The sequence below is a fragment of the Neomonachus schauinslandi genome, chromosome 16, assembly GCF_002201575.2.
Source record: "Neomonachus schauinslandi chromosome 16, ASM220157v2, whole genome shotgun sequence".
In the NCBI taxonomy this organism is placed as follows: Eukaryota; Metazoa; Chordata; class Mammalia; order Carnivora; family Phocidae; genus Neomonachus; species Neomonachus schauinslandi.
In genome coordinates this window covers 54,770,259-54,796,089 of record NC_058418.1, presented here as the reverse complement: position 1 = coordinate 54,796,089, position 25,831 = coordinate 54,770,259, and the positions used below count along the sequence as shown (strand labels likewise).

Below are 25,831 nucleotides of genomic sequence, written 5' to 3'. Positions count from 1 at the left end.
AAAAAGAATCTTTGCAGATATAATCAATTAAGGATCTAGAGATTAGATCCTCACGGATTGAGCATGGGCCCTAAATCCAAAGACAGTGTCCTTTTAAGAGAGAAGGAGACTTGACAGACACAGGGAAGCCATGGGACCACGGAGGCAGAGACAGGAGGACCCGGCCACAGGCCAGGGATGCCTGGGGCCCCCAGAGCTGGGAGAGGCAGGAGGGGCCTCCCCTAGAACCTCTGGTCCTGCCCATACTGTGATCTTAGGTTCTGGCCTCCAGAACTGGGAGAATATAGATTTCTGTTGCTCTAAGCCCCCCGCTCACGGTCACGCGGTACCAAAGCCCCGGCCACTCGCACAGAAGGGACCACAGGCACGTGAACATCTAACCGAAAGGCAATTTTGTCCAGGACCACGTTTCCTCCTGAGCTTCAGGCTCCTGCCTGGCAGTACACCGCTCCCTGGCCTGGGAGTTGGGGAGGCAGGGAAGGTGGTTCTGGGGGCGTGGCAGGCGCCTGGGCCCCTGGGAGCACCTCCTCAGCTCTGTGTCTACCCAGGACGGAGCCAGAAGTCAGGGGACACGGGGGGCAGGTGTGAGGTGCGGCCTGGCTCTGCTGGGCCTCCTCTGCCCAGGGCCGCAGCCTCCCAGCCCCCACAGCTATGCTGTCGACCTCGGAGGCCTTTGAAATGGGAAAACACACCGCACAGGAGGAGCCATGTTCTCCCAATCGCGGGCGAGGGGCCCCCGTGTGAGTGGAGTGACGCCGAGTCATGCTGCTCCCCAGAATGGCGGGTAGGAGAACGCCCGAGGCCAGGGTCGGGAAGGGCGGCACCGTTTACAGACCACTCACCTCACCAGGGAGCTCAGCATGTCACCCGATTTACACCACAAGGCAGCTCAGCTTCCCCACCAGGGAGCTGCAATTATAGGATTTTACAGACAAGGAAACTGAGGCACATGACCTTCCCAAGGTCACCCCCCCCTTCAGTAAATGGCAAGGCCGGGGTCAGAAACCAGAAGAGCCCAATCTTGGCTGAGCAGCTAAAAGGCATAAAAGGGGCTCCTGACCAAGTCGAGGGCTGAGGGGGTAGAGCAGGGCTGGGGCAACCGGCAGAGCCCAGGGCTAACCGAGGGCTGGACGCTGCCCAGCCCAGCTGTGTGTTCTCTGGGGTGGAACTGGATGACATGGGTGGGCGGGACCCTGGCCTGGGACTCGGGTTTGCACTGGGGTTCAGTGTTCTCAAAGCTGACTCTCGTGGGCAGCCAGGGGTCGTGGAGGAAGGATGGGAGAGATCTGGGGTCAGATTGCAGCCTGCCTTTCCGGGCAGGAAGCAGGGCCAGTACCCTGGCTGAGTCTCAAATGGGGTTAGCTGGACAGACAAACCCCGGCTAGTGGGAAAGTGTAAGTGAAAGTCAGGCGTGAACCTTCGAGAACAGTCAGGAGCCCAGTGAGGCCACAGCGTCCCTGGCTGTGGGGTGGGTGCGGAGGCGGGAATCGGGGCCTCGAATGTCCTTGCCCGATCTGTGGGCCCTCCGCAGGCTTTGAGGCTCACGCGGTGAAGCACATGGTCTCCTGGGGGGACGTGCTCACCACATGTGAGGCTCCAGCCTGATTTCAGAGACTCTGAGTCAGGAAACCAAAGGCCTCTGTTGGTCTGCCTGACACAGAGCCAAGGTGAGAGGCCAAAGATCCAGAAGGACAGAGGCCCGAGGGCTGACCTGCCCCTAACCGCCTTCTCTCCCTGGCCCCACTGTGGCGGGTGGAGGGGGGCCGATGAGGGCCTCTGGAGCCTGAGGAGGGTGCGGTGCTGGGAGTCGGGAGGGGTAGGCGCCCTGAGAGCCCCTGAGTCTAGCTTTGATGGGGCCTGGCGACAAAGGTCAATGTCCTGTTTTGAGCAGCTTCTGCACATATGTGCAGGTATGTGCCGGGGCCACCCACGGAGGAGCTCTGTGCAGGCGGGACGAGTTAGACCATTTTACTGCTGGGGAGACTGAGGCTCAGGGGTCACGGCACTTTCCCAAGATGGTACAACAGCAGGTGCAATGCTGGGGTTCACCCAGGCCACATGCTTGCTCCAGGACTGGAGGGCCAGAGGGCCTAGCTGCCCCTTCTCTGGAGCCTCCTCCTCCTCTCTGGCCAAGTGAGGCCCCCACACCAGACCCCATGGCTTCCCCGGAGAAGGCCCTGCCCCTCCTTGCCGAGGGCCCCCTCCTTACCTGGTGACAAACAGGCTGGGTGCTGCAGGGTGACCGGTGACCAGTGCTGGCTGGGGAGGAGCAGGCACGGTGCAGCTGGTCCTCCTTCAGGGGACACCCCCTCCCCTGACTTGAATGTAGCAACCGGAGAGGTCAGGCTGTCCTGTTTGTCGCATCACAGAGTCCTGAGCTGTGCTGGCTGGGGGGTCAGGAGGGGAAGCCTCAGAGCGGTGCTGCCCCGGGGGCCTGGCCTGGCCCAGCTCCTCTCTCTGCAGCATCCGCAGCCTCCGGGGGGACACCGCGAACATGGGCACATCTTGCCAAGGTGATCCCCAGGCAGGAGGGAGCTGGGTGAGAGGCCCTGCACTTGCATGCTTCGGAGCTCTGGTCTGGGGCCAGGCGCCTCCGTGTTCAGCCCAGCACCATGACCCATGCACCTGCTCCAGGTGCAGCTTGGAGCCAAGGTCTGAGTCTCCGGAAGACTCAGTCTCCCCATCTGCGGTATGGGAGCAGACCCAGGACACCAGGTCTGTGGGCATCCTGGGCATCTCGGACAGATGGCCCCCCAGGCCTGGGGCAGGGCAGATGGCCTTCTCTACTTACCGGAATCTTCTGGACGGAGTGGCAGAAAGTGGATTGGCACTGCTAATCCCAAACTGAGGCACTGGAACCAGCAGGACCCGGAGGCCTCACCATCACGCGAACAGCAGAGGGAGGAGGCTGCCCAGGGTCCGGGCTCGCCGTTGCCATTCGGAAGGGCCCACGAATCATCTCATCCAACATTTCCAAGCGTTTTCCCCCTGCAGCCACAGAGGAGTTTAATACACACACACAAAAAATCTCATTTGGAGCGCCAATATGAAAAATTTCAAAATGAAAGAATTCGTTTACTAGCTTACATCTGTTTTATAGATTAAAATGGATGCATTTACTCAGTGTACATTCAGTAATGGTTGCACAGCTCAGAAGGGATGACGTCCGGATGGGGACCCAGATCTGGGTCCAAATAAAGCATGTCCCAGCCTCTGTGGTCACCAGCGGTCCCCGGCAATGACAAAAATGGCAGAAGACACCTGTGTGAAGCTACGGATGGCTCGTGTGTGGAGGTCAGAGATGTAACAACGATGCGTGAACACAGTCACGTCGGGGGGGGGGGGCGGCCCATGCACGACGCCCGGATGCGCGGGTCGCTCATAACGCACACCAGCATTGTGGGAAGCTATACTTGGTCCCGCAAGAAGCTCCCGGATTTCCGCTGCCGGAAGGAAAGGACTTGACAGTGAAGAGAATGTGTCTTCCCCCTCACTTAATCTGTCAGCACGCAGCCCTCCCTCCGCTCTCCAGCAGCGTCCCTGTCGGATGGGGCAGCACACAGCCCACTGGCCCTCACGGGGCTTTCTGATGCAAGGACATGAAACAAGAGATGTGGACGGTTTCTCTGGTCTCGGCTGGTGTCAGTGCAGGAGGTGGGTTGAGTTTGGAGGGATGGAGGTGCCGCATGTTGGCTGATCAATCTCTCTGGCATGCTAGCCATCCGGGAAGCCCTCCAAGATGCCCCCTGCCCGGGGCTGTTCTCAGTACTTCACACCCCCCTTTAGAAGATCAGCCATCAGCTGCTTCCCTAGAGGGGGCTGGCTGCATGATCCCGAGGTCTTGGGCTAAAATCTTCACGTTTAGCGGCGAGACTGACGTGAGGATCACACATACTGGGAAGAAAGGGTCTGGGATGTCGGGTGCTTGTTTCGACAAGCCTGCCCGTTTCTGTGGCTGCACAGTACCAAGAGAGAGCTGAGTCATGCAGATAAAAGGCTGCAAAGGACTAGTTTTAGACCGTTCTCCCAGTGTGTGCTTCAACTGAGCAGATCTGGGGCCAGCTTGGGTCTGTTGAGGGCTCAACAAGACCGAGAGTCCCCCGTCCCACAGGCGGACAGGTTGGTGGCTCCAATGCGCTAAGATCTGATACATTACATTTATGGATAGGCTGGTTTTGCGGCAGTTAAGAAGTTATAAATACGATTTTTAAGAAGTTTAATGAAGAATTTGTGGAGCCCCAAAAGGTGCAGAGAGCCTGGACAGTCCCCCCAACATCACTGTGCTCAGGGGTCAGCAGGTTGCACCGGGGAGCTGCCCATCTCCTGTCCACCGAGGGCACTTCCTCTGGCCAGGACGCCTGGTTCCGAGGCCTTCCTGCCCGTGGCTCTCCTTCTGGTCCTCGTCCCTATCGCGAGGCTCTCAAGAACACACCTGGAGAACCTGCCTTCGACGAGCCCGAAGGGGAAGTTCACTTTGTGTGTCTGTGTTCCCAAAGTGTGAGATGGGTGCTACTCTGCTGGCTCTTGGACAGAGCAAGGACCTCACTGAATCCTTTCGCAATTCTTGTTCCTTCAAAAGTCTTTTGGGGACTTTGTGAGTCTGCTTGGTGCCTAGTCTACCTGGAATCCTCCCTGGCATTTACTCACCTCTTTCTTGGAAGGGGAGGGAGGGAGAGGGAAGACAGCCATGTCTAACTAGGATTTAAGAATACCGTTTTTTGGGCGCCTGGGTGGCTCAGTCGGTTGAGCGACTGCCTTCGGCTCAGGTCGTGATCCTGGAGTCCCGGGATCGAGTCCCGCATTGGGCTCCCTGCTCGGCAGGGGGTCTGCTTCTCCCTCTGCCCTCTTCCCTCTCGTGCTCTCTGTCTCTCATTCTCTCTCTCGCAAATAAATAAAATCTTTAAAAAAACAAAGAATACTGTTTTTTTTCCTTTTTTTATTGCATTATTTGTGCTCTGCACTTCTACTTGTGGACAGGAAATACTGAGTTTTTATTTAAGGCAATGATATAAAAAGTCACGATGGTCACCAAATGACCGCAGTTCGGGGCCACGGCTCCTAAATTTAGCAGGATTTGTGATCTGGGCTCCATGCCTGAAGCAAAAGTCATGTCCTCAGTTGGCCCAGGTGGAGACTCACCTCAGGGACTGGAGAGGGGATCCTCTGGGACAAATGATCCCACTCTTCCTCCCCGTCAATGACCTTGATCCTGCATCGGGACCCAAGGAGCTTGCGGTGGGACCACCTTGGGAAAACTGAGAGAGCAGCAGGCTTGGACGGCCCCGGGTCATGCAGCGGCCCTGAGTGTTGTTCCTCAGGCCTTGTGAGAGAAAGGGGGCTTGCTGTGTGGGATCTGGGCGCAGGTCTAGTACCTGGGTCACTGCTTAAGAGCGGAGATTGAGTGCCGGAGTCCCCGGAAAGAAGAGGCAGCACCGCCATCTAGTGGCACACAGGGTGGACGGCGCCCGAGATCCGCGCATTCCAGGCGCAGAAGCATTTTTAGCACCGGAAGGCATCTCTGACCTCCAGTGACAGTGGCCCAAGGTGGAACAGGGATTTGCGGCTCCTTGCCTCTCAAGTCACGGCCTGTCCCCATCCAAGGGAGCCGCCACAGCTCTGAGGAGCTTGCTGTGCGGCAGGCACTGTGCTGGGCCCCTCACCTGCTCCTTTGGTCCAACCTCTCAGGCGGCCCCAGGAGGGCCCGCTGAGCCATCAGCACTGAGCGCAGGCCTGCCTTCACAGCCAGGTGGCGGGATCTGGGGACACCGTCTGGCCCGGGAGAGGTGGGACTATGGAAGAGAAGTGTCTTTTTAATTTCCCTGTGTTTAAAGAGAAGTCTCAGGGGGCACAGCGGCGCGGGAAGAGCAGGAGCTCCCGAGCTGGCCCCTCACCCTCTGCCCTCCTCGGTGTCCTCAGCTCTCAGACGGGGACAGTCGTGCTCCTTTACAGGCTGCCCCGGGGTCTCCATTCATCATTGCAAGCCAAGGCCCAGGTCACCCCTGCAGGGAAGGGCACTCACCAAGGGCGGCTGGGATTATGGTTCCTGGGCAGGAAGTGGATTTGGAGGAAGCGGCTCCCGTGGGTCCCCGTGTCACACAGTGCCCTGGGGCAGGACTCCGTGGGGGAGAGCCAGGGCCGAGGGCCAAGCCCTGCCAGAAAGACCCTGCCTATATGGAGATGTGAGGCTTTGGGCCAGGAGCAGAGCAGGGTGAGGAGCGTCCCTCTGCAGGGGGCTGCACTGGAGGTGACCCTGGGAGCCCCGGGGGACCTGCAGCCCAGCCCATGGCAGGAGCTGTGCCAAGCTGCTGGAAAAACCAAGTGGGACCCCTGCCCTCAGGGAGCTTCTATCTAGGGGGAGACACATGCTCATGCAGCCACCCACACACGTGCGTCATTGGCAGGGGGACACAGAAGGGACTGTGCAAACCCAGACACTTCTGAGAGAGAGGTTGTCTGAGCCCATTCCAATCGCCAGGCCAAAAAAGCCCTGATAGCAATGGAATGCCTGGAAGACCACACCCCACGTGCCCCCTCCCCTGCCCCCGACCGTGCCGAACACACACTGCCCTCACCCATGACCTCGCGCTCCTGCCTGTTCTGCACGTACCACCAGCCCCAGACCTCTCTGTCAAACCCCAGATGTCTGTCTCGTGGGTGGAGAAGGGAGTTGTTAAGGCTTGAGCCCACGCCCCGCTGCCGGCACCCGACATAAATGTCCGTCCTTGAGTTATTGGCTTCTCTTGTGACGATTTAATTCGAGTTTGTTCGGCAACAGTGTTGGCAACCCTGGCCCAGGGCTCTGCTTCTAATTCGCCCAGCCCCTCGGGGTCCCCCGGACTGGAGCACCAGGCCTGGCCTGTTGGTTAGCAGCTGGGAGAGATGGCTGACAACAGGACACTTGCTTTCCACCTCGGGAGAGTCCTGCCCAGGACCCCGCCCCCTTGCCAGAACCTCTGTGTCCCGCCCGACGTGCCCTGTCCTTCCTCGCCTCGCCTGCCCAGCTGCCCTTCTGCCAGGTGGCTGGGCGCCTCCTCTCTGAGGCTCTGCTCGAGCTCCTCCCTCACCAGCTGCTCAGTCCTCCCAGAGCTCAGTTTCCTCAGCAGTAAGTCAGAAACATCCTCAGGCCTCATGGTCGGGAGGTGAGAACTACAGGACCAGAGCACAGATAAATGCTCTTTCTTCCTCCTTTTCTGGATGACAGGAAATTAGCTAGGTGAGAAATACAAATGCCATTTGGAAAAAGACAAAAAACAAGGGCAAGAAAGAGCCACGGGGTCCCCTCTATCAACTTAGCTAAATTGCAAAGAATGCAGAAACTGTCTGTGGTGGGTGGAAATCACCCGGCAGCTGTCTGTTCTAAGAATAGATCCAAAAGGACCTCATACTCCAATGAGGGCTTTAGAATCCAATTAAAAATCAGACAGATGTTCCCTCCATTTAAATTTTAAACATACTTTACACTTAATTTCAAACAAAGCCCAGGAAAAGCCGATCTTTGCAAAAATGTTAGGAGAGTCCTCCTCCCTACCTTTTAAGCCACATACAGAATCAGGAGAAAGCAGCTCCCTCTGGCTGGAGCGTTAATGCCCCCAAGCCCAAGGGAGGGCGGAGCTGTGCAGTCCTGAGTGAGAAGGGCAGAGGGAGGGAGGGCAGGGAGGACATGAGAGGCGAGGGAGAGGGAGGGATAGCGTGCCGGGGGAGAAAGAACAGGCAGGCATCAGTGATGCCCGCCTGTGCGGTGCAGAGTGCAAGTTCCTGCCCCTTTTCCTCCGGGAACAGTCACCTTTAGGAATTTGAACAGAAGCCAGAAAACTGCCCAACACTCTAAATTTCCAAATACGGGGAAGAGGCTGGAGAACCTCTTCTATCCAGGTGAACATGACGGTGGTCATTCCTTTAGGCTTCTCAGCAGCCCTGAAGTGCCTGTGCGCTGTGGTTACCCCAGTTACAGATGGGGAGACTGAGGCAAGGTGAGGGTAGGTGGCTCCAGCTGTCGGACGACGTGCTGCCTTTCAGGACAGAAAGGGGCCTGTGCACAAGTCTGAGCAGGTCGGCCCCAAGTCCATTAGCACGCCCGAATCGTAATTAATCCCATTTCCAGCAGAGCCCAGGCCTGGGCCTGTGGGGAAACCCTTGTGGTCGGGATAGAGCTGGGGGTGTGTCTGAACTACCGACCTCAAAGCAGGGAGGCCACGGGAGAGGAGCTTGGACCAGCAGCTCGAGGGGGAGGGGGGCCGAGCCTCTCCTGAGATGGGGTCTGAAACGTGGACTGGGGGACACGGGCAAGGAGCGGGCTCTGTGGTTGGGAGGAGCACAGCTTCAGCCCTGAATCTGGAACGCTATGGAAACGAAGGACAAATTATTGAGCACCTACTGTGAGCTGCCCTACCGTGGGCACTTTAACAGAAGACACTGTGGTCCGAGTGGTTGCCCCGGGTCTGCTGAGAGCATGTGGGACGGAGCCCAGGTCTGGGAGACAGCACGTATACCTGAAGCCAGTGTCCCCCTTGCAACAATGTCACTTGGGCAGTGGGGGCTCACCAGTGGGCGGCAAACTCAACGCCAGGATCCAGGAACCCGCTGCTGCCACAGTCCTTGCGCAAAGGATGCTGTAAGGGCACCTGGGCAGTCTGATCATCGCTCAGAGGAAGGGGGAGCTGGGCCGTGCCAGCCGCCCCTGCCCTGCTACGAGCCGTGGTAAGTGTGGCGAGCGCACAAACAGGGTTTCCGTGACCTAAGTGGTGTGAGGTGAGTTTTGGCTCAGTGCAGCACGATACGGCAGCCCAGCTCCCTCCCGTCAGTGATGTGGACTGATCCGTGGAGATGAGATACTCGTCCACCCACATCCATCCCTCCCCGGCTGTCTGGGCTGCTGGGACGAAATAACAACGACCGAGTGGCCTATAAACAGCAGGGATTTACTGTTGGCAGCTCTGGAGGCCGGAAATCCAAGATCAGGGTGCCAGCACGGGCGGGGGCGGGCCCTCTTCCGGGCACAGACACTTTGTAACCTCACAGGGTGGAAGGCGCCAGGGGGCTCTGTGGGGCCTCTTGTGGAGGGCACTCATCCCACTCACGAGGACCCCACCCTCATGCCCTAATCACCCCCTAAGTCCCCACCTCCTAATGCCCTCACCTTTGGGGGACAGGGGTCCAAGGTATGAATTGGGGGGGTCCAACATTCAGACCACAGCCCCCTCCGCATCCCGGACCCAGCCAGCCGGCCCATCTCACAGGGCACCTGCTAAACCACCGTAAGAAGTCACGAGATGAGGCCTGACAAGAAAGCAAGCTCACGGAGCGTGGGGGGGAGCCGGGTGACAGGCACACAGGCTCGCTTGACTATCTGTCCGCTTCTGTGTCTTTGGTTTGAAAATGTCCACAATCAGAGGCTACATGAAGAGAGAAGGTGTGAAGTGTGCGCGTGCACGCGCGGGGAAGGGGTGTTCAGGGCGGCGGCCACACCGCAGCAGCTCACGCGTGAACTCTTGCCCAGCTCCTCGGCGCTGGCCCCGGGCCCAGAGGGGCTCCAGAGCCCAGGTGCGGTGGGAACGGGAGCTCAGAGCCGTGCCAAGCGGCACTGGACTGTGTGCACCAGGATTCAGAGCAAGAGAAACTTCCAGGGTGACCACCAGCCCAGCGCTGGTTATCAGGCAACAAGTCCCACGCAGCAGGTGATACGGAAGGAGCAGGGGTCGAGTGTGGAGGATGAAGAGTGTGCAAGGCCCGGGCACCTGTCTGCGGGAGTGACAGCAGCGAGGCCGTGCACGCAGGCCCCCGCCCCCCGCCGGGCCGGCTGCCCGCAGCACAGCTGGTATGTCGCACGCATTCCAGCCCCCGAGGTCTTGGCTCTCCGAGGCGGCCACCACGCCGTCTTACATCGCTCAGTGCTTCACACGGCAAGCTCGCTCGGCACGCTCACGTTCTTCATGAACCTGTGTCTCTGAAATCCTAACGTCTACTGTCCAATTCAAGCCCCACGTGACACCACCTCGTGTGCTCAATGATTTAATTTAGGAAACTTGGTGCAGTCATGAACATTTCCCTACATTCAGATCTCCAAAACTTTGAGTAACGTGTAGCACAGCCCTCTACCTCTTTGTCGTGAGTGGAGAGAAACGGCTAAGACAACCATGGCTGAGTTATGTTCTAAGCTTGAAGGAAAATCTGCTCTCACCTGGGCCAGCGGCCCGGGGCCCGGTGAGGCTGGCCGGTCCACCCTGGGACGACAGCCAGCAGAGGCTCTAGAGCTTTCTGAAGATGGAGCACCACAGCACCGCCTCGGGCAGGGAGCCAGGCTGCTCTCGGGGTGGGAGGGAGGGTGTCCCCGCCCAGTGCACGTCCAGCCCCCCAACATCTGGCGGCAGCCTGCGCTCTTGCAATGGAAGTCAGGGCACAGCCTCCCGGTGTGACCCTGCTGCGGGCCAGAGAACACGCTCTCACCCTGCTTGACTAAAAAAGCCCCTTTCGACGCATAACCCTCCCTGACCCATCCAGAAAAATCCTCCTTCTCTGGGTCGGGGACGTCTGCTTTGGGACAGGTTTAAAGTTTGCTGTTCTTCTGAAACTGGGCCACGAGGCTGAGGACCTGCTCGGAAGCTTTGATGTTCTTGGAGCAGAGGTAGTTGGTGCTGTTGGTGGCTGTGTCCCCCGGGTAGTACCGGTAGTTGACCATCAGGCCGCAGGAGCCGGTGATGCCCTTGAGGCTCACGTCGGCCATCCAGTTGATGCGCCATATCACGGCCCCATTCTGCAGGTGGAAGTTTGCCACAGGGTTCAGGGCGAAGCCCCGATGCTTCTCTCCGTACAGGTACCAGGCACAGAGCCGCAGCAAGGGGGCCTGGAGCGCCCTGACCAGCTTTTCAGACTTCACCCACTCACTGCTGCTGAGAAAGACCTTGAGGGTCTCATTGATGGGAACGCCTGTGATCTCAGAGATTTCTTTACATTCCGAATCTGTAAAGAGTTCATTCCTCCCGTGTTCCTTTGCTTGTGCGTTCAAGAGTCCCAGAAGCCACTTGGTGAATCCAGGTATAGGAGACAGACTTGAAAATGTCCCAAGATGAGGAAACTCTTTCTGTAAGGCATGGTTGGTTGGGAAAGGAAGGTGGAGAAAACACACATACAAAATTCAGCTGGTATGTCACGGAAGCAGAAACACCCCTCCATTTATCATTTAGGCCTCATTAAGCCCTGCACGCTGCTGTGTGGTTTACATCATGATATTTGACGTGCGTTCATTCTCTCCTTTCAAGGCACGTTTACTAAGAACCTGACATATGCTAGGGCCCGGCGGCATCCTGAGTCCCCAAGGTGAGCCTGTCTGAAGGCCTTCTCTGTCTGCACTATCACAGTGGTAAGTCAGGGGCTGGGCTGAAATGAGCAGCGGGGGCTGCAGTGACGTGGGGCTTGATTCGCAGTCTTCTGACCACAGCTCCTGTCTGTGTGGCGCACCTCCCAGGGACTTCTCTGCGGCCACAGAGCCTGGTTTGGCACTTGGCACGCAAGTACCAGATGGCTGTGTCTCGAGTGGGAAAGTGCTGGCCCGAGATCCCACAGTGCGTGCAAGGATGGGCGAGAAGGGGGGGCCATGGCTGCTTCTCTGTATCAGACGGTACCATTCATGGTCAAATGACAGATCTCAAGAACCATTTTGTAAAAACCTAGAATTTTCTGATTAAAAATGTACTATGTGCTCACTACAGAAGAATTTTTTTTTTTTTAACTTACGTTGGAAACAAACCAACAAACCTACCACACTCCAGGACTCTGAATAGCTACTCTCCAGGTCTGATAAAGTGTAATTCCTCCTGGTCTTTCTCCAGGCAGTTTTTCCCTGAGTGAGATGTTTATTTTATGCCCCTGCTTTATGAACCTGGATCATGAGCATTTTCTTGTTTCCCATTCAAAATTCAAAAACATAACTTTAACAACGGAGTAATATTAAAAGGTAAGACTATACCATGATTTTCCTAACCACGTTCTTTTCAACGGGCATTTCGGGCGGCTCTCTATAAAAGGGTCTGCTTTTATAAACCGTGATGCACACGCTGGTGCAGGACAGTGATAGGGCTTTTTTCGGGGTTCTCCCTGGTGACTATCAGGCTCACAGCCGAGCGTGGGACCAGTGACCCTCCCTCCCCCAGGATGGCTACTGGGCGGAGGGGCCAACTCTGACCCAACCGGAAGTAGAGTCTGTGGGTGAATTACCCAGAACCCCAGATTCTGCTCTTCTTCTGATGGCCTTTCTCACCCCGATACACCCCCTGCTCCTTCTCCCTGCTCCATTCATCAACACCGTCAGCAAAAAAGAAGGAAAGAAAAAGAAACTTATATTAATTAGATGGAGCTCCTATCGTCTCTGGGGAAAAGGTGGCAAGAGAGTGATTTTAATGAAGCTGATATCCAACTGAATCCTGAGTTCTCAGATTTAAGATTGATTATGAATTTAACACAAAGCACGGCAGTATTTTAATTCCAATCTGTCATTCTCCATGGAAGGGCTTCTGCTGTGGGTGCTGTGCTGAAATCACCCAAAGCAGAGAGTACCGCTCTCAGAGCCAATTATTAGCAATCTAATTATTTTACCTAATAATTAGATTCTGCTCACTACAGTTCACTCAAGCCCCTTATGAGATTGTTTCAGAAAGCTAGACCTGGAGTGAATGTGAACATTTCTGTTGTAGGATGGTGAAGCGTTTTTCCCAGGGCAACAGAGGGAAGTTATTAAAAAACAACAACGACAAAAAGGCCAGCATGTTTACCTTCGAGCTGCCTGGTCTAACCTCGACACTCCCTCAGGGCTATTGAGAAAGCCCACGCTGAGGGGGTGTGGGGGCCGGTCAAGCACGGCCAGGACGGCCACAAAGTGTGCCATCCAAACTGGGACATGGGAGTGAAGGGGCTGGTGGTTATGAAGCCGAGGTAGCACACGCAAGCCAGGAGAGGCCCCGGCCACAGGGCGGATGGTTTCCCGGGGGGGGCTGATGTCCTCGGAAGACATCTGAGAAGCGACGTTCCAGATACCCCTCTCTCGGCACTGCTTGCTTCTCCTGAGTCGTCTTGGGGCACCTGGGACGTGCCAAGGGGCATCTGGCTCTTTCCCACTCCCCCCACCCCCCTCTAGGTCCTCTCGTCTCACACCCAGAGGCCCTGTGCCGTGCCCACCTGCAGCTCCTTGAGCACTCGCTTGACCAGGACGGTGCCCAGCTCCACCCCCTGCAGTCCTGGCTGCGTCAGGCTGATGGAGTAGAAGATGGCTGCGGAGATCTTGCTCCTCTCCTCCGTCTCCGAAGGGGGGCACTCCTTCACTATGGCCTGGAAGACACGATGATGGTGGGCCTTGGCCCCTTGCTTCCCGTGCCTGCCCTACCTCCTGGGCCAGGAGAAGCCAGGGAGGGCGGGAGCCGGGAGACCCTAGCCCCTGATCAAGGTCGAGGCTCTGGAGGCCAAAGGCCTGTTCTGACTGGAAATCTCCCCGAGGCAGCACCTGCGTGGTCTCCCTGGGCTGTCTGTTGCACGTGTAGTATTTCAGTCCCTCTGAGCTTCTCCGGAAACAACGGGAGTCCCCTTTGCCTTTTCTTTTCCAGGCCTCTGTGCTGTGGGAGCCAGAGATGACTCTCCTCCCCACCCACCGCCGGCACCCAGACCTAACCAACCCGCCTCACCTCCGTTCCCCGGCTGCCCCGTGCACGCCGTAGTTGTTCTCGTTCCTTCTCTCCGAGCTCTAGGCTTTTGGATTTCTCAATAGGCCCTACATGCTCCTATACAGTTCTTCTCTAAGGAAATGTACTTTTCTCTGTACCTTTTTGATTTTGTGCTACATCCTTGTTTTTCCTCAGGGAGAACACCCACACCCACACCCACACCCACTCATGAAGTGACCTAGGAAAGACTCTGTAGGAAAGTCCCTTTGCCAGGGCTGATCTTATTAGCCCTGAGTTCTGAATGCAGGGATTTCTGAACCTTCCCATCCGAAGGTCGCCTGACCAGTGGAAGAGCAGGCGGTTACCTGCAGTTTGCTTCAACGCACGTACACCAGCTTGCTTCTCCAGAACACATTTAAGCTACCCTAACTGCCACCAGCTACATCTGACTCTTGCAGTAGGGGTGGTTTGGCCCAGAGCTCCGATGAGGCCTGGGAGTCCCCAAGCTTTCTGAAATTGAGTGTGGAACGTGTGAGTCTGCACATGTCCCCCAGGGGAAAATGACCTCCCGCTTTCATCCCCTTCAGATGCTCAAAGGGTCTTTCCTGTGACTCCTGAAAAATTAAGAACTGCTGTCATAGGAAAGTGGGGTGGATGGTGGCACAGAGGGAGGGACACCCCCAGGGCGGTGCCACACCCTCTCCTGGGGCTGGACTCTGAGGGAGGGCTCCCAGCTGTCAGGGTCAGGGCACACCTCAGCCTTGGGCTTGGTCTTCACCTTATGGGGTTACCTCTTTGTCTTTCCAGAACTCTGTAGGTTATCTTGCATTCCCTATTCAAAAAGTTCCAGCAAATCTTTTTTTAAAGTGCTCAAAATACAAATGAATCCTTCTTTGATTATACAAGTGAGACGTGCACAATGTCAAAGAGGGAGCAAGAAGTAAATGCATAAGGAAGAAATCACAAGTTACTCCAAAACCTAATGCCAAGTCCTGCTATTAACCTTGGGGTGAATGCCTTCCAGTCTGACTAGCTAAAGGTATGTACACACTTAAATACACACACACACACACCCTGCACACAACCCCCTCCCCCCTCACCTGCTCCCATACGCCCCGATCTCCAGCATAGAAGGCATTGCCCTGAAGGCTGGGGTGTGGGCTGGGTTGGAATCCTGTCTCATCCTTACCGGTTCTGGGATCGTGGGCACATCACTGAAGTTCCCCTAAGCCTCAGTCTTCTCACACCCACCGAGGACAATATTAGCGGGAGTGGCACCTAACCCACATGGTGCTGAGCAGTGACGCAGGGAACGTGCTTGAGGGGCTGACGGGCACCGAGCAAACGCTCAACCAATATACACGTAAGTAAGAGCACGCTACACATGCTAGGCCGGGGCCTGAATTTTACGCAAGAGTAAGTCAAGGCCGGCTCTCCGCGTCAAAACCGTAGCAGTAAATCCCCATTTAAATACACGCCTGGAGATCCTGGGTGTGAGGATGTAACAAAGGTATATGCCTTCGTGTCTTTGCTGCGTTCTCTATGGTGCGCAGTCGGGCCACCATGTCCAGCCTTCCCAAACTACACGATGCCCTGATGAGCCACCGTCCGCACTCTTAGGTCTGAGCATGTCCCAGGGATGAATCCCTCAGAGTGGAAATTGTAGGTGGAAAAGAACGCCCGTTCTCCATTTTCATAGATCCTGCCGCCTGGCCCATAGAGAGGACTGCCGGCTCCCTCAGACACGAAAGCCTTCAGGGCATTTCTCCCTGGTGGGCAAGAACACCTGCCCAGTTGCCTTGCTTGATTTCTCCGCCTTCTGATACTAGGAAACGCTGCCTGCGAGCCCATCCCGGTATCCGTTCTCATCTTTCCAGCTTCCTAACCAGCCATTCCGGATCCAAGCCCGAAGTGACCCGGGTGTCTCGGCTCCCCTCACCTGCCCTTCCCTTCCTCGGGGTCTGCCCCCATCCCTAGCCCCACACTGGTTCTTCTTCTGCAGCAGTGTCCCTGTCCCTGCACCTGCAGGAAGGATGGGGACTTTCTTGTCAACTCCGCAGCAGGCAGGGCCCATCACCACGGGCCTGTCCCCTTGGCTCCCTGGGCAGAGCGCTGGGCCTGCAGTAGGCACAAGGCACACAGTCTAGTTTTCAAGTTTTTAGTCACGGATCTTTTATGCCTGCCTACAGGCACTGAACGAACGCTCAACTGTGGAAGCGAGTGCCCTCCCTTCCTTACCCCCGTCTCCGCTCAAAGTCAATTCCCGCAGAGGAGCGCCGTCCTCAGTCCGTAACTCTGTCTAGTACGGGTCTACACCCTGTGGCTACAGATCTGGAGATTTCTTCTCTAGCCAATTCAGAACACGAATGCCTCAAGCAACGCACTTCGTAAAGGGGGGTAAAATCAGGTTTTAGAAAAATGTACGGGGCCCTGTGGGATGCCTGCGTGGTTCTGCCACGGCCGTGCAGGTACCTGGATGTTGCTGGAAATCTCGCCGGTCAGTGCCACATGCAACACGACCAGGGGCTCCTCGGGGGCTGCACAGTGAGAAAAGAAGTAACATCTCCTATAAGGCCCGACGCGTCGCTTCATGTCCATCCAATTTTTCACAGGATGCACGGCCTCAGACCTGAGGAGAGAATTAGAAATAAGACAGTCGAACAATCTACAAGTTAAATAACCATTGCTGATCCCGATTCATATGACAACTTCAGGAGAATTCAAAGAAAATCGTTTTAATATGAAACAGCACTGACTGAGAGGAACTCCAACTAATGACCATTTTACACACCAAATTGTCCTCTAATTCTTTTTTTTTTTTTTTTTTAAAGATTTGATTTATTTATTTGTGAGAGAGAATGAGAGACAGAGAGCACGAGAGGGAGGAGGGTTAGAGGAAGAAGCAGACTCCCCGCCGAGCAGGGAGCCCGATGCGGGACTCGATCCCGGGACTCCAGGATCATGACCTGAGCCGAAGGCAGTCGCTTAACCGACTGAGCCACCCAGGCGCCCTGTCCTCTAATTCTTAATACCTGGTCTTAAGACTAGTTTGCAGGGCCCTTGGGAAGCAGTTGTGCTGCAATTTTATTTATTTATCTATTTATTTTTAAAAAAAGATTCTATCTATTCATTTATTTGAGAGAGAGAGAGAATCTGAAGCAGACTCCTTGCTGAGCATGGAGCGCAGCTCGGGGCTCGATCTCATGACCCTGAGATTGTGACCAGGTATCGCCCCTTGTTTCCCGAGAGAAACAAGTGCAGGGGCCGGGCACCACAGTCAGCAGCTCCACATCTCATATCTGAACATCTCTGAAGTTTGTCTAGCGACCTCCTCCAACCACTATATTGTTGGTTGTTGTGAAATGGCAGCCCCTGGAATTTGTCACGCTTCCGAGTGCAACCTTTGGCAAGCCTTAGCTTCCTTAAGACGGCATGGAGACCCTGAGATGGAAAGAGCTTCTCCTGTCCAAGGACCATTGTGAAATGCCAGCTGGGGCTTCTCCATGCCCCGGGCACGCTCGCATCGTGCACCATACAGCCCACTCCGAGATTCACCCAAGGGAGAAGTTTGCCCAATTAGGGGAGATCCTAAAGTCCAGGGAAGTCCTGCGGCTCCGACACTGGGGCCTGCAGGAAACCCAAGGACATCAAGGGGACCCCGCGTGCGGGCCTGCGGGCAGAACGGCTGGTGCCCACCTGTGATCTCGACATCGCCGGCTAGGACAGCCACACCACTTGCGAATACTGTGCTTGGAACCGAGCGCATGTGTGGGTGGAGACTGGCTTTCAGCTAACATTAAGGAAAAGTGAAAACCTTAATACTCACTCGCTGATTTTCTGCAGCACCTCACAGGGCGAGTGCCAGGTGACCCGCTCTAGGCTCAGGAAGCCGGAAGAGAACCACTCGGAGAGCATACCCTTCAGCACTCCGTTCATCTCCTGCAAGGGAGAACACAGTGCTAGCTGCCGGGGCCAGGAGAGCACACGCACCCCTGCCTCGTCGCGAGCCGGCACCGCGGATGAAGCGGGACACAAAAGCCCCCTGCACGGGGCTTCGCCAACCAGCTTCTCTGCAGGACCCACCCCGACCAGGCGCTCGGCACCCAGCTCTCTACTTAGCCTCTGCGACCCCGGTCAGAAAGGGGCCTCAAGGGGAGCGTTCGATGTGAGCTAAGCTGCCCCAAGCAAATGGTATGTTGGGATGTGCTGACTGCAGTGAACACAACCGAAACGTGAGGTTGACAGAGCAACGGATGGTGCGTCACGCAGGGCGCGCTAACGCAGGCGGCGCGGGACTCGAGTCCCCACGCTCTTGGGAACACTCGGGGACGCACCGAGGTATCGCCCCTTGTTTCCCGAGAGAAACAAGTGCAGGGGCCGGGCACCACAGTCGGCAGCTCCACATCTCATATCTGAACATCTCTGAAGTCGACATGCATCTTTCACATGACGGCGGGTCACCCTTGTGGTGGGGGAGCGGTTTTTCCTACTTTCGTGGGACATGAAATAATTGCGTGTTTGGCGATTAGTGCATTTAGATTTGATGAAATTATTCTAATTTCACTTCACTTATCTGTATCCGATCTACGTGAGTCAACTTCACCTTTCAAGCAAGAATGGCACCAGGTGCGTAGGGAAAGGAGGGGACACAGGGGCAGACCTGGCTCGGGGTAGCCTCCTGTGACTCGCTGAACATGGACAGCAGTAGGCTTCCTGACAGCCAGAGCAAGAGGACGCCCAGGGTACCAGACGTGGCTTGTTCGTTCCTCAACATCTGCCTCCCTTTCTTCCAAATGCACAGCAGTTTGCTTATGCTTTAGGTAGGTGCATGGCTGTCCAGATTTAAGATTGCACTGCAGCTAGCGGTGGTCATATGACTGACTTCTGGCCAGATGTAAACAGAAGTGTCCTGGAGCAGCTCTGGGGAACCTTAAAGAATGGCAAGAGTATACCCTTTGCCCATCTTTTCTTTGTTGCTCCCCCTGCAGGCTGGAAGATGATGTGATGGCCAGAGCTGCAGCAGCCATATTGGGCCATGAGGTAACTCTGGGGATTAAGGTTTTTAGGGGAGAACCAAATGGAAGTCTGGGCCAACTGAAGGCATCACAGAACAGAATCATCCCTGGGGTGTCTACCTCCAGACTTTTAGGTTAGAGACAAACTTCTCTCTTATTCAAACCACTATTATTTTGGGTCTCTGTTACTCATAGATGAACTATGTATTAACAGATACACTGATTATTGAGTAATAATAAATATCTCAGCACATTTGGTACAGAATTGACAAAGAGCTGTAATTGCAAAAGCTGTAAAAACGTTATAGGACCACTTCACATTCTATTCCCTGGTAAAAGGTGGAAGGATTCACAATGTTGTCACTTGAGGACAAGGTACAAGGAAGTATAGGATTGGTGGCTCAGAAAAGGTTTCAGAATGAAGTGAGATCCATCTTTAAATATTTAAGGCCTGGGGCAGAGAACCAGCCACAAATTTGTTCTGTGTGACCCTATGGGGGAGAGGAGGGAGGTAAATCTTGGACCAACAGGGGGAAATCACGGACCAAGTTAGACTTGGATTGAATTTAATATAAAAGAAGGCTTGAATAGGTAGAGTTGACTACAGACGCCATCCTGGATGGCCCTCACCATAGGTGGGCACCGAGCGCTGGGTCGATGAGGATTTGGTGGAGCTGTTTTAAGGATTTACGGGTTGGACCAGATGCCCTTTACAATGCCTTTTAATTCTCAATTCCATAACCTGGTCTTCTTCACTCAGCTCTACGCTCATGGTGAGGGCAGAGGTTGTTTCAAATTTACTCCTCTGGTGCCCAAAAAATTCAGGGTGGGGGTCTCCCATGTGGAAGACGGTTAGCAGACTGATGTCAAATGAAAGAGAAAGACTGGAGAATGGGGAGGAGGCAATGACGGGATGGGAGAAGAGAGGCCATCGGCCAGGCAGTGCACAAAGGTTGCTTATAAAATACTGCCTTGGACCACAACAGTTCTTAATCTTCCTGGGGTCCTCATGCCCTCCTGAGCACGTGCTAAAAACCAGGGACCTGCTCCCCAGGAAAACGCAAACACATGAGTCAATTTCTGCACATAATTTCCTGGGATTCGTGGAGCCCTCTGAAACTCACCTATGGCTCATTTCCTGGGGTTCGTGGACTCCAGGTTAGGAACCTGTGCGCTGCAGGGTTAGGACTGGATTAGCCAAGCTCCATGTGGGGAGGGCTGGTGCCTCTTCCACATTCATGACAGGAGCATGTGGGAGGTACCTAGTTCCAGTATCAATTCAGGATTAATGATGAAAGAAACGGTTTGGCCGGTGAGAGCTCCCCCTCCAAGGTCTCTTGGTTCTATTTCGGGCTACTGACAGCTGTGAAATGTGACCCTGCCACATGAGATCTGGGAATCTAGGTGAAAGGGCACAAGTCCCCAGGCTCGGTGCTCACGCGGCACAGCTGTTTGGGCCGGATCGCAGGCGACAGGAGGGGAAGACACTGCCTCTGCTTTATGCGCATCAGTTCTGCCATCGATCCCAGACTCACACACACAACTGTCGGGGCTGCCAATCAACCTGGACTCGGCTTTCCACACCTGCCCACTGTGGTCATCTTGGAGGACACTGTGCAGAAGGCCAATCAAACTCCCCTTTGGGCAGAGTTTGCTGAAGTTGTTGGCTATCAAGATCTCCCCATGTTTGGAATGTGGAGCAAAGTCAGTTTCCACTGCTCAGAAGCCCTGAGCTGGGACAAGGAGCTGGAAGCACTGGACAGGGTCCCGGAGGCACAGCTAAGACATTCTAGGTACGATTCCCACTGGTGGAAGCTGCTGTCCCTCTGGGGCACTGGGGCATCCCTGCCAAACTGCAGATAAGGTCCTTTTTGGTCTAGCTAAGCACAGAGTTTAGTAGAACCAACAAGGACCGCTATGTTCACTGCAAAGCAGGACAAGCCATCAAAAGAGGTCGTACAACAAAGCATCCAGTGTGGCTGGACCTTGAGACAGTAGGGACGCCGGCCAGTCAGCTGCGAGTTTAGTCCCCTCTCTGCTGGACCCCGTGCTTCTGTCAAGGCCCGCACACCTCTCATCTCACTGGAATTTCTATGTTCAAACTGCCATCAAGAAACCCTTCCACTTTCTAAATGCCAGCTTCCCTCTAGTGCCCACAAGCCACTGAACAGAGCTCGGACCTCCTAGAATGGGAACTCAAGTCAGCTTCATGGGGGATTTTATCTCTAAGAAACATAACTCCTCAACCCAAGTCGGCCTCTGGAGAAAAACAGAAAGCCTCTAAACCACACACACACACACACACACACACACACACACACACACAGCGTACACCCCTATTTCCAGTAATCACAACCTGGACTGTGATGAACTGTACCCTCGTTTGTGAATCTGATTTTGAGCCAAGCTTCACGGTAACCCTCAGAGCACTTCTTAGAAGGGGGAAGCAGGCTGACCTTGAGCATACCAACCGCCAGCAGAATCTCTCATCTCAGTGCACAGCTGATGGGCCCAGGGGTTAAAGGACCTGGCTAAAATCATGCCTTTAATCAGCAGAGGGCACAGACAGTCTTGAGAGCCGGCCTCTTCCATCTCCACACAGTGCTTCCTCCACAGTCCCCACTGCCCCGTGAAAGACACCCCAGCAGCTTCCTTTTTGGCCTCATACTTGCCCGTTACTCTAAAAATGCCATTGCACCCTATAGGATTCAGTAAACAAGAACCTGTCGTGGTCCCGCAGTGGACTGAGCGTATTCTGGGGTGAACGCCCAGGGCCAAACCTACAGCAGCCCTCATGCAAACCGGCGCGTGTCCATGTGACTTCGTCCAGCAAGTCCGGAGGTGAGCAGGTGTGGAAGAGTGACACAGCCGGGACACGGTGCCATGTGCACGCAGGGAGGGGCACTCAGATCGGAAGCGACGCGGAGTGAGCTCCCTGCTCCCCCAGCATCACAGGGCACCATGGGTCACTGGGCGTTTGGGACTCCTGCTCTAAAGATTCATGTGCCAAACTTCCAGTGGTTTCTAACACTGAATTCCTCAGAGCAAAAGGTTCTAGCTTTGTCATCTCTTTAGCCTGGATGCAAAATCCAGAACGATGTAGAAGAAACGGAAATCAAAGTGGATTGCACACATTATGTGATCCTAGCGATAGATTACAAAATTGGATCCCAGGGACAATTTCTGTGGATTAAAAAAAACTATTCTCTGAAGGATTTAAATGATAGGAATTAAAAAAGTGCTAAGTGACCACGTAAAGCAAAGAAGAAGGGAATGGACGGATTTAGCTCTAATAGTTACATGCACTGGATAGAAGGACAAGAAGTCCAGGTAGAGAAACGCCAAGAGGTGTGACTAAGCGACTAGAAAAGGCTTCTTGCCTTTGTCTGGGACACCCGCAGAGGCAAAGGTCAGGCTATTGTTACTCATCCTCTGTTCAAGAAATACCTTTATTCCACATGACGTTCTGCCTGTTGGTACAAAAGGTTTCTTCGTGTGTGGACTACCTTGGTTACAAAAACAAGGGAACCCTGAACAGCTGAGGACCTGGCTCAGGATCTCCCCAGAGCAAGCCCCTCGGGCGCCCAGATCAAGTCTCAATGTCACAGCTTTCAGCTGCCACGCGCCTTCTCACCTGAATGATAACCCAAGTTTTCTTGCGTGGGGAACAGCAAGGGGATGGACGCGTTCGGTAACCTCTCACGAATTGGGAGGATTTAGAACTGGATGGGACCTTAGACATCACTGGGGCCAACACACTGAAATCTGCCAAGGGCTGGCCAAATGTCTGACGTGACACCTCTGCTGGCCATACAGAAACCTTCCCAGCCCTCTGGGCTTCCCTCCGGGCTCAGACCTCTGAGTGCAGCAGTGTGACGTCAAGACAAACGGAAGTGATCATTGTGTCAACTCCGTCTTGTGGCGGGGCACCCCAGACTCTCATCTCACGTATCATTCACCATTTTGCTACGCAAGACTTTTAAAACAAGGCTCTCAGTTTTCAAGGGGCTGATCATCTAGTTGGAGTTGGTGGGGGGGGGGGGGGCTGGTGGAATAATACATTTCAAATGCTAAATTCTAATGTTAAGGAATAAGATCCAAGCAAATAATATAATAATACATGCACAAATAATGCATGCCATGAAGCTCAAAACTGGGGGAGGCCACCTTGAACTGGAGTGCTGGAAACGCTGAGTGATGAGCAGCTCCTACTCTAATGAGCTTCCCAAGCAAGAATCACGTAGTAATGTGGGGTCGGCTACTTTCCATCAAAGGGGGGGGTCTGTGGAGAGGAGCGAGTAATGGGTGGGAAAGCTGGAAATGTCCGCAGTAGTTTGGTGTGCACCAAGAATGCCAAAGGAAAGACATTACACGTTGATCCTTCTGGCCATGGCAGGATTGCTGATTTTGCAACAGGGAACAATGACCAGTGGCTCCACAGAAAGATGAGTACTGATGTTACCGGTAAGATAGAAGCCTGTACACTTACTCCTGGAAAAAGTAAATACACTCACAACTAGAGAACATTAAACTCCCCATTAGGTAAAACTAAGTAAAAAACAAAGCCATTAATTAACTGGGTTGTTTTATCTTGTCCTTGATTTTGCAGAAAAAGGCAAATTCTAAGAAAACCAAATCCCTTTTAGATCCAGTAAAGTCATCGGCTCCGAGAATCAACGTGTAGCGACCAAGTTCATAATTCTGGAGTCAAGACTGGGCTTGAATTCCAGCTCAGCACTCTGGGCATTGCACTTGACCATGAAGAGCTTTAATCTCCTCATCTGTACAACAGGTCCCTATGGCTTGCTGAGAATGAGATGAGCCAGTGTGCGAAAAGCACCTACCAGTCACCATGCCTGCTATTAACTCTTCCCATACTAGACTAGAATGGAAGTTCTTGAGCAAGTGACCTGAGCACCAGGAGCATGCCTGGTATAAGATAAACACCCAATGGTCACGTGTTGGGTGGAAGGATGGATAGAAAGGTGGATTATTTCATTCTGGGACAGGTGACATTCTACCTAATTCTCCAGTTTTCTATGTAATAAAAATCAAGCTACAGAAGGACCACCATGGAGTACTGGTCCCTGTTTCAAGAAAAAACAAAAAACAAAGAAAACCCAACACCTGTGCTTCGACTGAAGACTTAACCCAGGCAGATGGGAATGCACACAGTGTGTAGAACATGAAGTCCCAGCCATTCAGACTGGGCTTGAGTCAGAAATGTGATCAATGCAAATCGTGGCCCTAGATTAACATTTAGCATTATAAATTAACCAGCCATCACGAGTAATCAATCACAGCACTGTTATCACTGAGATTAACCCCATTTTTAACTATCCTCAGTGTTTATGCATCTGAGGCCAAATAGTCAAGAAAGATGAAGTCTCTCATAAACACCATAACTCACACCGCATGATGTAGTTATAAAGCATGGTGCAAAGAACCCCAGATTGAGGTTTGGGTAGATGATCGAAGACATACCTATTTGCTTTGAGTCCTTGGTCAAGTCTCCTGACCTCAGTAGGTTTCCCTAACCCACCTAAGAATGAGGACATGAACATGAAAATTATCATGCCAGTGTTAGCGTTCTTAAACGAATTAGGACATAATCGTTCAACTGCTCAATTTTTTAAAGCCAACTGCACCCAAAGAAGTTCTCAATGTCAGAAGCTTCCTGAAACATTTACATCATTTTTTGTTCACTAAAAGGGCAGGCTAGTGGCCCCTTCATATTTAATACCAAGAATAGAAGAGGACTACATTCAACTGTCAGCAATCTTTCAAGTCATCATTATTTAAATCCTGAAGTATTTACTTGCACCTAACATGAGCTCACTGAGCTAAGCACCTGATTACTCAAGTACTCAACTTGGAATCATCACATTTCAGGGCTGAACTCAGGAAAGTGCAACGCCCTGCACAGTCATGAGGCAGAGACCAGAGTCCTCATCCCTGGGCATTCTGCAGGGCTTCTTAGACCAGGGCTTACACATAGTGGGTGTGCAACTAACTTTTGCTGACATCATCCAGGTTTTTGGAGGCTACGTGATGCTCAGTTGGGTACTCGTTCAAGTATACCACATAGAAGAAACTCAGCTAAAGTAATAAAAAAAGAGACTTCGTGGAACACACTTAACCACGAAGGAGGCGTTGACAGTCACGTTAAAGGCAGGCGGTGCCGAGTTTCTCGTAAGCACTACACAGTAAACCCTGGAGCAAGGCAAGGATTCCGAAAGCCTGGGGAGGAAGAGGACGGGGTGCAGGGGACAGTAACTGGGGGCAAAGTGTGCGCGGCTTCAGGCTGGGGAAGGTGGAGTGTTTGGGGCTTGAGGGGCAGGTACCGGGAGGACCGCCAAGAGCTCGCGGTCCTGGTGCAAGGCGGGGGCCCAGGCGGGGCCTTACCCGGACGTGCGGCCCCTCCACCAACTTGAGGGCCTGCGCCTCGAGCAGGTCGGCCCGCAGCCGCACCAGGAAGCGCACGCCGCCGTCCAGCTTGCTGATGTGGTGGAAGAGGCCGCGATAGCGCGGCACCAGCGCGTAGCGCAGCCGGTCCTCCGCCTGCAGCAGCACGGCCGCCTCCCGCGGCTGCTCGCGCAGCTGGAGCACGCCGGCGCTCTGCTCGGCCACCTGGCCGTGGTCCACGCCGAAGCCCCGCGCCAGGCGGCTCAGCAGCTCGGCGCGCTCGGCCGCCTCGGCCAGGCCGCCGTAGAAGCTCACGAAGTCGGCGCACTGGCCCTCGGCCGGCGCCGGCGTCTTCTCGCGCAGCTCATAGGCCGGCGTGGCGGGCACCGCGCGGCGCAGCAGCTCGTCCATGGCCCGTTCCAGGGCGCCCGCCTCCGCCGCCGCCGACCCGCTCGACAGCCGGGGTCCGACCGGCCGCGGCGGCCGCGGGCAGAGCCGCAAGGGGAAGAGGCGCCGCGCCGTCAGGGCTGGCCCCAAGCCTCGCATGGTACCGAGCGGCAGCTGCTCGGGGGACGCCGGCGCCGCGGGGCTTCCGGCTTCCGGCGCGCGCCGGCCTCATTAGTCGAGGCCGAGGGGGGCGGGTGGAACGGCGGCCAATCGGAAGGCAGGGCGGGGGCGGGGCGGAGCGCGGCGCGGGGCCAAGTGAGGCCAAAGGTCACTGTGCTGGGGAGATGCGGGCGGGGCGGGGATGCGGGCGGGGCGGGG

The 25,831-nt window shown here is 54.8% G+C and overlaps 1 protein-coding gene across 1 annotated transcript; it reads right to left on the bottom strand.

Annotated features, from left to right (window-relative positions):
- Positions 1-9,113: 9,113 nt before the first annotated feature.
- Positions 9,114-25,630, bottom strand: MLYCD (malonyl-CoA decarboxylase). Its single transcript, XM_021702631.2, has 5 exons — positions 25,067-25,630; positions 17,473-17,585; positions 16,119-16,275; positions 13,168-13,317; positions 9,114-11,077 (listed from the first exon to the last, which is right to left on the bottom strand). The coding sequence occupies exons 1-5, from the start codon at positions 25,610-25,612 to the stop codon at positions 10,544-10,546; spliced, it is 1,500 nt and encodes a 499-aa protein (XP_021558306.2). The 5' UTR covers positions 25,613-25,630; the 3' UTR covers positions 9,114-10,543.
- Between the last annotated feature and the right edge of the window lie 201 nt (positions 25,631-25,831).

What these genes read in the sequence shown, in the direction of transcription:
- MLYCD (XM_021702631.2), bottom strand. Translation starts at nt 25,612, where the DNA reads ATGCGAGGCTTGGGGCCAGCCCTGACGGCGCGGCGCCTCTTCCCCTTG. An exon ending in TGGAGGGGCCGCACGTCCGG is followed by an intron (nt 17,586 to 25,066) that starts GTAAGGCCCCGC and finishes TCTCCCTTGCAG; the next exon opens with GAGATGAACGGAGTGCTGAA. An exon ending in GAGTGCTCAAGGAGCTGCAG is followed by an intron (nt 11,078 to 13,167) that starts GTGGGCACGGCA and finishes CATGCCTTACAG; the next exon opens with AAAGAGTTTCCTCATCTTGG.